This window comes from Eubalaena glacialis, chromosome 4 (genome assembly GCF_028564815.1).
Source record: "Eubalaena glacialis isolate mEubGla1 chromosome 4, mEubGla1.1.hap2.+ XY, whole genome shotgun sequence".
NCBI classification, from domain to species: domain Eukaryota; kingdom Metazoa; phylum Chordata; class Mammalia; order Artiodactyla; family Balaenidae; genus Eubalaena; species Eubalaena glacialis.
In genome coordinates, this window is record NC_083719.1 from 106,072,236 (window position 1) to 106,086,696 (window position 14,461).

The 14,461-nt window shown below is 40.1% G+C and overlaps 1 protein-coding gene across 1 annotated transcript in view; it reads left to right on the forward strand.

Moving 5' to 3' along the window:
• Positions 1-14,461, forward strand: part of MEGF10 (multiple EGF like domains 10) — a 118,532-nt gene that overhangs the window by 51,281 nt on the left and 52,790 nt on the right. The window contains exons 5-6 of the mRNA XM_061188116.1: positions 10,095-10,341; positions 12,001-12,121. Coding sequence (XP_061044099.1) covers positions 10,095-10,341; positions 12,001-12,121 — 368 coding nt within the window. The remainder of the gene's footprint in view (positions 1-10,094; positions 10,342-12,000; positions 12,122-14,461) is intronic.

Consider the following 14,461-nt stretch of genomic DNA (forward strand, 5'->3'; position numbering starts at 1 on the left):
AGATCTGTGCTGTGTCACACATAGCAACAAGTACTTTTGATGTAATTAGTACATTTCACCATCCCCATTTTACAAAAAGAAAATTAAGTATAATAAAGGTCAGGGACTTGCTCAAGTTTCCATTCCTATGAAGTTGCAGTGTCCCTGCTAAGGTCCAGGCCTGTCTAATGCTAAGTGATTGTACCCATTTCTTGAGCCAGCTAGTGATTGATGAATTTTGTAACAAGGTGAATTTGATGGTAACCGTCACTTCTTTATCTAAGAGAGAAATGATTTCATCCTTTTTTTTTTTTTTTTTTTTTTTTTCTGCTGAGGGAGTCCTTTGGATGAGACAATGTATTAATGTGCCCTTGTTCTTTCCTCTGGAGTATCTCTCCATTTGGCATTTCTCTGTATCTCTAATTGTTCTCCTTTCTTTATTCTTGGTCTACACAAAAACAAGAGATTTACTAAACCGTCTCTCATTTGTTCAAAGATTTTTCCTAATGCCTTGTTTTTGTCAATACATACATGGCTATGGACATGTTGGAACATTTCTTATCAAACCATTCTGATGAACCTGCTACTAACACTTTGAAGCCTAGGAACTGTCATTTTAGGCAAACAAGTATTACTTCTCAAATATCTGTGACACTTTTGTCCCAGAAGGTTCCCCTTTGAAAAGCAGGCAGAAGCCAGTAATGAGCACTGATATCAGACCCGGTAATTGATGAGCATTGCTCGCTTGGGATGGTCCACAGGGTGTGTGGAAGAGTGCAGATACGGAAGCATTGATGGGTTTGGGTTGAACCCTTGCTTTTGCCACCTGAATGCTAAGTGACTGAGCAAATTATCATCTGAGTCCTTTTTCCACATGAAATGTTGGAGTAATTATACCCATCTCATCGAGTTATTGTGAGGTTAAAATAAAGTAGCTGCATAATGCTGACACATGTTCAAAACTCAGTGTATCTTGGAACCTATTCTCTCTCTCCCTGTCCTTTGCATGGAAAACTGGACTGCTTGAAGTGAATTAGGAGAGGAGGATGTACCTAGAATTGCGATGATGGTTTTAAGGTTTCTCTGCTTGTCCAAGTTAGTTATCCTGCTCTGCATGCACAGTCACTTTCATTCACTCACCAAATATATATTGAGAGCCAGCCATGTGCAGGCCTAGTTTTCAGGTTAGTGTACTCCTTAGCAGGCCATCTAATGGCATCAGTACTGTTTTCACAGTGAGTTCACTGCCCTTTCTGTTTGCATAGAATCATTTTCAACTTACAGAAGCTCTTCAGATTTAACCATCTCCTTAATTTTATTTTCTCTTTGAGAAACGCCCTATGTTCTCACTACTGAGATAATTTCCTATTTTCAGTGCCCCTGAATATTGAGTCACTGGCTGACCCCATAGGCTCGCTCAGTGAAAGGTCTTATCATTGGCTTCTCTGCCTTAATGGATCATATTAGATGAAAAACATAATTGTGGGATATTATGTTTAACCAAAATATGTAATTTCACTACTTAAGGAGCAGAATGGACTTGTGAAAAGTGCTTGGACTTTTGTTTGCAGACAACCTTGGGTTTAAGTACTGATACCACAGTCTGGTGTTCTGTTGGACATTTTACCTAGATGTTTTCATCCTAAATATCCTCCGTGTGCTGAAGGTAATAATGACACCCACCTTGTCAGTGCTGTGAGGACTGGAGAGAGGTGTGTAAAGCGTGGAGCACAGAACATAGCACAGTACAAATGCTCAGCAGATTGAACTATTTAAAAATGTAACTTTTTGCTTGCTTTTCTCCTCCTGCCAAAAGGATACATTCAATTGCAGAACATCTAGAAAATCTAGTTAATTTAAATGAATAAAAAAAAATCACGCACAGTTTTAAGACCCAGAGTTACCCAGTGGTCCCATTGGCCCACAGAGTCTTTCAATATCTGTCTCTCTGTCTGTGTCTTTCTCATTCTCCCTCTTCTCCTCCCTTCCCCACATATTAGGTTCAACCATATACAGTTGCTGATATTAGGCCATTTTTGACCTAAGTTAATGACAATTTCATCTAGTTTATTCTAATCTGTTGCTAAAATTGGATCATGTGCTACATATTTTTAATCTACTTTTTACAGTTACAATATTATAAACATCTTTCAAGTTCATTAAATATTCTTCTATAATTTCACTTTTAATTGATGCATGGTATTCCGTTGTATGATTATACCAAAATTTTTTTCACCAGTCCTTTATTGCTAGAAAATTAGGTTGTTTCTAATTTTTTTGTTGTTATAAACAGTGCTGGGATAAGCATCCTTAAAGCTTGGGGGGGGGTGTAGAATATAGTGGTTTAGAAGCCAAAGTGAAGACGGGAGGTCTCTTCTTCACCCCTTTTTACCTGTGTAACTTGAAGCACGTCACCTGGATCTCAGTTTCTTCTTCTATAAAATAGGGGTAACTGTAGTCCCTGCTTCATAGGGACACTATGGTCATTCATCTATTTCAGGTGCTTAGAACAATGTCTGTGGGCACAATGTAAGTATTACTAATTGTCTTTACACACTTATGTTTGTTTCTTTTGGAAAAATCCCCAAAGAGGAATTTATAAGTAAAGGGCTTTTGATACACTTTCCCAGACTAATCTCTAAACTAGATATGGTATCTGCTATCCCATAATAGTGCATAAGAATGCTGATTTTCCCAAAAAGGGAGAGATAATCATCCTCACTGTAAGTATCAGTCTCATCATTATTATTACACTACTTCATGACTCAGTTGCACAGTTTTTCACAGCTTAATATCTCTGAATAAGAATGCTTCTCACCATCATTGTCAGCCAGGTGACTGCCAGGACATGATTGTATGAAACCTTCTGTTGATAACTGCTAAGATCTAGAAGGGTGTCCGTGTGTCTTAACACCTATGAAATTCAATTTTATTTGAGAGATATGAGAGAAGGCAAACATATATAAAAACTGTGATCTAAGTGCAAAGTGAGTGTCATGGAAAATATATTGCCTTTTTCAGAGAGCATCTCAGATTGGGTTGTAAAATGTACCTGAAGCACAGAGGTTTCTGAGCTGAGCTTGGCAGGCTGGGGAGGACTGATGGAGGGAGAGGACATGTCTAATATCTCTTCTTCTCTGCTTATTTCTATACTTCTTTTTGTTGTGCACACAGCTAAGAAAGATGACAGTGGCCATGATACAGTAGTGTAGAAGCCCAAGAGGGCATTCATGGATGTTTGTCATGTAAAAGGCTTTTGGCCATTGCATGTATCATTTTTCTGAATGTAATACCCCTGCAACCTCCCTCTCCTTGCAGTCCCCCTTTTTCCTATGTACAAATCCTCTGCCCTTTACCTAAATATGGCACCCTCTGCCTTTAGGTCTTCGCTTAGACATCATTTTATCAGGGAAGACTTTCCCGACTCACCAACATTGGTTAAGTGTCATCCCTGTGTTTTCCGTTGTACCCAGTCCCTATCCTTACCTCACTACCTGTCACAGGTTATTCTCTTGCCTAGTAACTTGACGCCTTGCCATTAAACTGTAAGCTTGTAGAAGCATGAGCTTTATTGTTCTTGTTTGAAGTCAAGGCCTGGTACCATGGCTGGCACAAGGCAGGTACTTAAGAGATATCACTTGAGTGAATTTCAGCCCCCAGCCCCTGAACATAACCTGTGGTTACAGATGTCATTGGAAGTTACAGCCATTAGAGCTCCAGGGTGAGTCCATTGTCTTGAGAGGAGCCAGTGCTCTGCTAAGCTGTCCCTAAGAGCTGTAGCATGGCCTATATACTCCTGACATTACACAGTAGTTTAAAATCCCTTTTATTTCCAACTTATTATGAGAGCTTCTTAGAGCAAGCTGTCTGTGCTGAGACCCTCGTTAAGCTGTCTCCTGAAACATCGGCATGATTCTGGGGACATGGCCTCTGAAAGCCCATTTCTAGCTGTTCGCACAATAAGAGCTGAAACCAGAAGCTGAAAAGGAGGCATCACTTCCTTATTAGCATCTGGGTTCTTTTCAATTTAATCTGAAACAAAATTTTGTTCATTTACCTTTTCCTATTAGGATATTCAAGTTATTTCCATGTTAACTACATTTAAAAAAAATTTATTTTATTGAAGTATAGTTGATTTACAATGTTGTGTTAATTTCTACTGTACAGCACAGTGATTCAGTTATACATATTACATTCTTTAAAAAAGTTGTCAGTGGGAGTAACCAACCCAGTCCCTTTTTCTTGAGGAGTGAAATACTTGCCCCTTGAAATTTGAGTGAGGTGTTAACTAAAAGATGTCAGATGATTTGAGTTCAGACTCTCTCCAAACTGTCTTTCTAAATACAGTACTTGAATTCAGGATAATTGGTCAAGCTTGGCACTAAATGTAAGGAACAAATTCTCCCTCTTGTACTAGACAGTCAACATACTCTTGTATTTGTAGTAATCAGGGAAGAAAGCTGGCTTTTGTGCAATAAACTGTGTAACTCACTAGTATACATTTAAAAGTGGATATGTTGAAGCAGTTAAATATGACAAATGAAGAAAGGAAAGGAAGTCACATTGATGGCTACATTCAAGCCAGGCTTCTGTATCTTACTTGTCCTACTTCCTGTCTATTTGTCTGTAGACTTCTGTATGTGGATTTTCTTCCCAGTAGAGTCCATGTTGGTGCTTAGTATTCACATTGTGAGGCCCATGTATCAGTGGCTTTTTAGAGAAATACAACCCCAAGGGGAGAAGCTGTCACTTCAAAGCATGCCACAGTGCTTAGATATAGGCAGGAAATTAACCATGTCGGCACGATAATATTTCTTTAAAAGCCTGAAACCCTTTCTTTAATGCTGATAGTTATCAATGTCTGGTATAAACTTGTTTCTACCATGAGGAGATATCTTAAGGGTTTTTTTTGTTTTTATTTTTATCTAATCCCAAGAAAATAGAACTGGTCTCTGCGTGACTGCTCTGCTGGGAGAGAAGCTGTTGAATGGGATGTAGAAATAAATGGGTTATGAGGGAGAGGAGAGACCAGTTCTGTCCCCTCAATACCTGAATTCTTCCTACCACTCTCCTCTTGTTGTAAAATATACTCTATAAAACATATGTGCTCCAGCTCACTCTTACCCCAATATCACAGTGAGGGAAAAGAACTCTAAGTCATCATGATGTTTTTTTTAATGCTTTCGACATGATCTTGATGTCCTTATCAAGGTAATTTTATTACCTACATTGTTTTTCTGTGTCAATCAATTAATCCCCCATTATACATAAGGAAAAATGGATCTTTAATTTAGCATCTGAGGCTCGCAGAAGTTGAGAGGGATATGGACATTCTGGAGAGGATTCAGCAAAGAAAATGAGTGAAATTGAATAAACTTTTAAAAATACATAAAAGTATTGAGATTGTAGTATTTAGTATAGCAAAGAGCAGTGTCAAGGATGTATTCATGTTTAAGGAATAAAATCATTTACAATATAGAGAACAGTGATGTACAGGATTGACTATACTATTAAGAGGAGGGGGGGATCAAGTTATAGGATAATGGGTTTGGCTTACATGGAATGAAGATTTTCCGTACTCTTAGGATTGATGAACCAGGGAACAAGTTACAAAGGACTATGTAATTTACCTTGGGGGACCTTCAAAACAGGACAGATTCTTCTCCAACTGGGATAGCTGAGGGGGCTTAAAGGAACATACCATGTAATTATTATTTTTTTAAGAATAAATCTTAGATTGAAAGAATTAAAATTGAAAAAAAACCCCAACTTTGTCCGTATCCATAGGCAATAAAAGAAACTACTCATGAATAACAATTAGGCTGAAATCTCATCTTGGAACTACCACTTAATCTTATTTTGTGAAAGAATATTGTGAGTTCTTCGGTAATTGCTTTCTTGATCTGCTTTAGGTTCGATAATTCTCTTCCACTGCTTTTAATTGTGTGAAAGTATGTTTATTAAAGTACTAATGAGACCAAAGCCATACTGATTAAAAACAGAATTATTCATTTAAACCTTTTGAAATTATGAAATGAAAGGTAGGTTCTAATAATGTAAGATAAATCCTGCATGTCTAATAGTCTAATAAGTTGTTTGCTGTGTGCCTAGTTTTCTTTTTTTCAGTAGTTCATTTCAGATCTGTTGATGTTACAAAATTTTTATGAAATGAAACTTTTTTTTTTATCATAAAAGCAATTTATCCTAAGAGCTCTAGGCAGGGTGCTTCCTCCCTAGTGATTTTTATAGCATCTAATTAATAAATGCACCGCTGCCTAGGCAATGCATATTGAGAGTAGGCTTTGCTTATTGTCACCCTTCATAAATTTTAGAATGTTTGCGATTGAGGTTTTTTTCTTCCCTGCTCTCTTTTTCCTGCTCACTGACTTGAATCATGGCCATCTTCCTTTCCTTTGGAACTGCATTTTAAAATCTGACTTTTAGCCCAGGACCAGATGGCTTCACAGGTGAATTCTATCAAACATTTAGAGAACAGCTAACACCTATCCTTCTCAAACTCTTCCAAAATATAGCAGAAGGAGGAACACTCCCAAACTCATTGTACGAGGCCACCATCACCCTGATACCAAAACCAGACAAAGATGTCACAAAGAAAGAAAACTACAGGCCAATATCACTGATGAACATACATGCAAAAATCCTCAACAAAATAGTAGCAAACAGAATCCAACAACACATTAAAAGGATCATACACCATGATCAAGTGGGGTTTATCCCAGGAATGCAAGGATTCTTCAATATATGCAAGTCAATCAATGTGATACACCATATTAACAAATTGAAGAATAAAAACCATATGGTCATCTCAATAGATGCAGAAAAAGCTTTTGACAAAATTCAACACCCATTTATGATAAAAACCCTCGCGAAAGTAGGCATAGAGGGAACTTACCTCAACATAATAAAGGCCATATATGACAAACCCACAGCCAACATTGTTCTCAATGGTGAAAAACTGAAAACATTTCCTCTAAGATCAGGAACAAGACAAGGTTGTCCACTGTCACCACTATTATTCAACATAGTTTTGGAAGTTTTAGCCACAGCAATCAGAGAAGAAGAAGAAATAAAAGGAATCCAAATCGGAAAAGAAGAAGTAAAGCTGTCACTGTTTGCAGATGATATGATACTATATATACAGAATCCTAAAGATGCTACCAGAAAACTACTAGAGCTAATCAATGAACCTGGTAAAGTAGCAGGATACAAAATTAATGCACAGAAATCTCTTGCATTCCTATACACTAATGATGAAAAATCTGAAAGTGAAATTAAGGAAACACTCCCATTTACCATTGCAACAAAAAGAATAAAATACCTAGGAATAAATCTACGTAAGGAGACAAAAGACCTGTATGCAGAAAACTATAAGACACTGATGTAAGAAAATAAAGACGATACAAACAGATGGAGAGATATACTATGTTCTTGGATTGGAAGAATCAACATTGTGAAAATGACTATACTACCCAAAGCAATCTACAGATTCAATGCAATCCCTATCAAACTACCACTGGCATTTTTCACAGAACTAGAACAAAAAATTTCACAATTTGTATGCAAACACAAAAGACCCCAAATAGCCAAAGCAATCTTGAGAAAGAAAAATGGAGCCGGAGGAATCAGGCTCCCTGACTTCAGAGTATACTACAAAGCTACAGTAATCAAAACAGTATGGTACTGGCACAAAAACAGAAATACAGATCAATGGAACAGGATAGAAAGCCCAGAGAGAAACAGACACACCTATGGTCACCTTATTTTTGATAAAGGAGGTAAGAATATACAATGGAGAAAAGACAGCCTCTTCAATAAGTGGTTTTGGGAAAACTGGACAGCCACATGTAAAAGAATGAAATTAGAACACTCCCTAACACCATACACAAAAATAAACTCAAAATGGATTAAAGACCTAAATGTAAGGCCAGACACTATAAAACTCTGAGAGGAAAACATAGGCAGAACAGTCTATGACATAAATCACAGCAAGATCCTTTTTGACCCACCTCCTAGAGAAATGGAAATAAAAACAAAAGTAAACAAATGGGACCTAATGAAACTTAAAAGCTTTGCACAACAAAGGAAACCATAAACAAGATGAAAAGACAACCCTCAGAATGGGAGAGAATATTTGCAAATGAAGCAACTGACAAAGGATTAATCTCCAAAATTTACAAGCAGCTCATGCAGCTCAATATCCAAAAAACAAACAACCCAATCCAAAAATGGGCAGAAGGCCTAAATAGACATTTCTCCAAAGAAGATGTACAGATTGCCAACAAACACATGAAAGGATGCTCAACATCACTAATCATTAGAGAAGCGCAGATCAAAACTACAATGAGATATCACCCCACACCAGTCAGAATGGCCATCATCAAAAAAACCTACAAACGTTAAATGCTGAATAGGGTTTGGAGAAAAGGGAACCCTCTTGCACTGTTGGTGGGAATGTAAATTGATACAGCCACTATGGAGAACAGTATGGAGGTTCCTTAAAAAACTAAAAAAAGAACTACTGTATGCCCCAGCAATCCCACTACTGGGCATATACCCTGAGAAAACCATAATTCAGAAAGAGTCATGTACCACCATGTTCATTGCAGCTCTATTTACAGTAGCCAGGGCATGGAAGCAACCTAAGTGTCCATCGACAGATGAATGGATAAAGAAGATGTGGCACATATATACAATGGAATATTACTCAGCCATAAAAGGAAATAAAGTTGAGTTATTTGTAGTGAGGTGGATGGACCTAGAGTCTGTCATACAGAGTGAAGTCAGAAAGAGAAAAACAAATACCGTATGCTAACACATATATATGGAATCTAAAAAAAAAAAAAAAAGGTTCTGAAGAACCTGGGGCAGGACAGGAATAAAGACACAGACATAGAGAATGGACTTGAGGACACGGGGAGGGGGAAGGGTAAGCTGGGACGAAGTGAGAGAGTGGCATGAACATATATATATTACCAAATGTAAAATAGATAGCTAGTGGGAAGCAGCCGCATAGCACAGGGAGATCTGCTCAGTGCTTTGTGACCACCTAGAGGGGTGGGATAGGGAGGGTGGGAGGGAGGGAGATGCAAAAGGGAGGAGATATGGGGATATATGTATATGCATAGCTGATTCACTTTGTTATAAAGCAGAAACACACCATTGTAAAGCAATTATACTCCAATAAAGATGTTAAAAACAAAATATGTCTTTTAAATGCTTTTTTCTGCCTTTGTATTACTTGGTTTCATGTACCTCTTATCTTTTTATTTGCTGTCCATATCAGTTTCAGGTTTGTTGTATTTTAAAGTCAGTGACTTTAAACATTTAGTCAATTTTTTTCCTACCTTTTCTGGTTACCTCCCAATCACATGTATTTTGATTGATTACTTTGAAAGCACAGCAGCAGTTTCCTTTTCGAGAGCTCGGCGCGTACCTGTAGCAAGGCCAGCCCACTCCTCAGTGGACTGCCTGTGGGTCGCCTCTTTGTCCCTCTCATCATTGCCTGAGGCGAGGTCCCCTCACTGATCCCCTGAGTACTATGCTTCTTGCCCCCAACTCCCGCCTCTCCTTGTCAGCTCCTTCCTGCCCTCCTCATGCTGTAGCCAGCTGATCTTACTAGAAGGCAAATCTCCACTGTCCCTCAGTGCTTAAAATCCTTTACTACCAATCCCTTGTCCACCAGATGCAATCCAAACTTCTTGGTGTGCATAAAAACCCCTGCATAAGCTGACCATTCCCACCTGCCTAGCCAGCCTCCTCTCTCCCTACAACTGCTCACACCCTCCCCTAGCCAATGACTCCGGCCACATCAAACGCAACATTCCAGGTGCAGGGAACAGGCTGAGCACAGGCATGGAGTTGAACAGTATAGCAATGCTTTAGCAACGGAGTGATAGGAAGTGGTCCACTGCGGAGCACCAGTGAAATATTGCCATGGATGTGTGCCCGAGCCCTGCTGCTCGGTTGAGGAATGGTGATGAAGGGATCATCAAGCCACTCTCTCTCCAAAGGGAGAGGAAAGCTGCTTCTAAAGAGCTTGCCATTACCCACACCTGTACTCTGATGCCCTCCACTGTTTCTTTCCCCAACCTCAGCCTGCGACGGTGATCACTGGGGGCCTCACTGCAGCAGCCGGTGCCAGTGTAAAAACGGGGCTCTGTGCAACCCCATCACGGGGGCTTGCCACTGCGCTGCGGGCTTCCGGGGCTGGCGCTGCGAGGAGCGCTGTGAGCAGGGCACGTATGGTAACGACTGTCACCAGAGATGCCAGTGCCAGAACGGAGCTACCTGCGATCACGTCACGGGGGAGTGCCGCTGCCCACCCGGCTACACTGGAGCCTTGTAAGTGACTTGCTGCTGAGCAGCATAGCAGAGCCCACCCACCCTCTCTGTTCATGCTGCTGGTATATTCCTGCGCCTCTGTTTCTATTGCTGCCTGAAGAGTTACTGAGGGAATAGGACCCCAGGCCCAGATGTGAAGATGAGCAGTGATGGCCACTAGGCGCTCCTGCTGTTTGCTGTAGAGCATCAGAGCCCAGCCAGAGCCTCAGAGCCAGCTTCCATGCCTTCTTTTGGCAGAGCAGAGGCAGAGAGGGCCCGGATGCTGTGCTGAATGGCAATATTTGGGGTTGTTGGGGCAGGTTTGGGTTCCGCTTTGATACTCCCTCAATTGCATTCATTTTACACTGCCGGCTGTTAACGGTCCACGTTGTTCTGCTCTGTTAATTAGCTGGATAAAGCTGGGTGGGTTCAGTGCCTTAGAGAAGAAGGAAGGCGAAAGACGTCAGAAGTAGTCCATGATGAAAGGTTAGCTGGGTTATTTAATGCCCATAGATATGTATGTTGCTTTGTGAATATGAAAGTACATCTATCACATCTGTGCAGGATAAGTGCACACAGTTTAATTCTTTCTGGAGAACACTAAAGCAGTTACTTAATCTCTACTACTTTATTTTGTGGGAAGGGCATTCTTCGGTTTGCTTGTATTAGCAAACAGACTAAGAGGCAGAATTTGCCCAAAAAAAGTAGGAGATAAAAAAATTTTCTTCCCTTAATGAGAAAATTACACTTGTAAGTCACAGAATTAGAACTTGAAAAAAATGTGGCTGACTAGGTAAATACTTCCTGCTGATAGTGTTAGGGCTATACAAGTAGAGCTAAGGAAAAAATTGCATTAGCCGAGAAAGCCCTGATTTTCAGAAGAATGGATGATCATCTCAGACTATTTAATTGTTAATTAAATTTATTTAATTGCTTTTATGGGTTTTTATCAAGGCCACAGTTGAATAGGGCTTTGGGAAACTTGCAGCGATTTTACAGGAGAGTAAAAAAGACAAAGGCTTAGGGAAGAAGGTGTATTCATACAGTATGGGGTGGGGGCTTGTCATTCTGAAGAAGAGAACGCTGAAAATTGATTATGAAGATTTTGTACACTAATGGGGTGATGTGTAGACATTTCAGTCTCCTTTGAGGTTAGAACAAACACACCAAATAGACTTCCAATGTAACCCATGAGCTTTATAAAAGTTACATGGAAAGTTCCTGTCACCAGGGAGCGTGTGGCCCACGAGAGTCATCCTTGGTGCTCTCTGATAGGACAGATTCTCCTCAAATTGAAATGGTTTCATTAGAAAATATCCCAAAACATGGGAATTCCTTGGTGGTCCAGTGGTTAGGACTCCGTGCTCTTACTGCCGAGGGCCTGTGTTCAATCCCTGGTCAGGGAACTAAGATCCCACAAGCCTAGCATCGTTCCCCACCCCCCCCCAATCAAAAAAGCTAATCACTCAGAAGATATCCCCAAACAAAGGGAAGGGCTAGGTGACCCCTCAAAGACCCTTCCAGCCAATATGATTAATGCCCTTGATGTTAATGAAACGAACAGTACTGGACAGAGAAACCTGGTCTATTTTAGGGCCGTGGGTGCTGCTGTGTCTGTGAACCTAAGGGTTGTGTGGTTGGGTAAATCATGGTGTCCTTTGTCACATGTTAATCCCTCAGCTGTGAGGATCTTTGTCCCCCTGGCAAGCACGGGCCACAGTGTGAGCAGCGATGCCCCTGCCAAAATGGAGGTGTATGTCATCACGTCACTGGAGAATGCTCGTGTCCTTCTGGCTGGCTGGTAAGCTCACTTCCACCCTCCCACAGCACCCTGTTCCAGGATACTCAAGTGAAAACGCATGTGGAGGACTTTGGTACAAAAGAAAGTTACATTGATGGTTAAAGATTCCAAAATTGGAAATACATGACCATTTCAAAGCTGGAATTTTTCAGTCCAGAGAAGGCAGAAGGTGATTAAATCCTGAACTTGAAGTGTACTAAGGGTCCTCATGGAAAAGATAGTAGGCCATCTGTCCTGCATTTCCCCTCAGGATATAAAAAGGGAATATCTTGCCTTACACATGACAGCAAGAGCTGTCAAACCCTGCAAATATTTAAATAAGCATTTTCATAATTATGCTCTATGGATCATTAATATTCTTTGGGAACATTATTCTCAACAGGTTAAGTGTTATGTGAAAAAGTTATTCGGTCTTATGAATCTGGAGACACATTGAGGAAAGCCAAGTTTTCCAAGTATTGCAGAACTTCTCAGAGGTTTTAGTATGATACTTTAAGAGGAAGCTATATCTCACCACACTTCCCAAACTTTGACTGTGATACTCTGTCTTTTTTTTTTCATAATTAATTTATTTTTATTATTTATTTATTTATTTATTCTTTTTGGCTGCGTTGGGTCTTTGTTGCTGTGTGCGGGCTTTCGCTAGTTGCAGCGAGCGGGGGCTACTCTTCGTTGTGGTGCGTGGGCTTCTCATTACTCTTTATGTAGTGTCTCACAGGCTTAATGTTATGTGGAATAAAAAATGTCAAAGCTGGTTTACTAAGTAGATTACTCTGAAATCAGGAAATAACATTGGTTCGTATTTCTCTGAGTTGGTTTGTGTGTAAATCTGCTTGAAGGCAGAAGAGTGAATGACCAATGTCTATTTCCTTCGTTAACATACAGAAAATAAAAGAACAATTTACTTGATGATTACCTTCCATCTCCATGAACTGTAGTGAAGCTGTTCTTGCAGGGGTTCAAGTGACTTAATTGCCAAATCCAGTAACAACTCCTCTCTTCTCATTCCACTTCACTTCTTTTGACTCTGTTGCTCATCCACCTCCCTTTCCTAATCTCATTTCCCTCCACTTCTTTGATAATCCTTTGTCCTACCTCTCTTACTAAAAATCTCTTTTCCTAATCCCCCTTCTTTTACATACTGCTTTCTTACAGTATTTCCTTGGTTCCAGTCTTATCTTTCTCTTTTGTCACTATAAATCTTTTCTGGAAAGCTCATTAGGATCCATGGCTTTAACAATCATCTGCTGATTTTCCCAAACCTTGACTTTCCCTCACTCGACCACAGATGTGTATTTGATGTGTCTGCCTTAGGAGCCAGACATGGGATGGGACTGGTTTGGGATTGCCCTTGTTGTAGGCATGAAGCAAAGGAGACCTAGAGTCCACTTCCTGGTGAGAATCACGGGAAGTAAGGTTGAGTTCAAGATGTTAAGACCACTGGGACAAGTGGAAAAGAAATATGAGAACCAAGGCGAGAGCTGGAAATGGTAAGTGGTCAAGACAAGGAAGCAGAGCCTGGGGAAACTCTATGAAGCAATGGAGTCAGTGCAAGGGGGCCTTTTATTGATGCCTCATGGTGAGGTGAACAGGGGAGCTATTGAAGGACTACTGAGCTGGAAGCAGGCCCATCAAAGTCAGTGTTCATAGAACCAAATTTGTTGTACCCCTAATCCTTTGTTGTACCACAATTCCTTTTTTACCTTTTTTATCCTCATTAAAACCAACACTTCTTTTTTAGTTGCCCAAGGTAGAAATGCTGAATTATCTTTGACTCCTTCTCTTCTTTTATTTCTTATATTCAACCTTTTGCCAACACTTGTCGTTGCTTGGTCCTTGGCAAGGGATGGATTTTGCTGGGATAGCAGAGTGTCCAGGGAGCTCCGTGTTCTTTGGATGAGGAGCTATAGGCATGTTACTCCTAGGATTTTTGTGTAGACATTGTCTGTAGAGTTGCCTCATCTTGAGATAGAAGCTTTGTTCTTCTTCTGGGTAGGGGTGGTCATGATGTGGGATAGTGGTAACCAAAACTTGGGCCATGAGTCCCAGTAGGTGGGCAGATGGCCCTCTCCATCAGCCCAGTGGAGCCTCCCCAATACTCTGGGGCCCCTACCTTGATAGATGTTTCTTACTGAATGTTTCAGGTCATTTTTTTATGTGCATAGCTGAGCTTCCAACTTATACTTCTCTTTATAACATTTTCTTTGTGCAATCATCCTAGGTACTTTTCATGATGAATATATATTCCTATCACACATACACATGTATGTATTTCAACTAATAGGAATAATGTGAGCAAATAGCTTTAAGTAGGACATTAATCCTTATTTATAAACAATA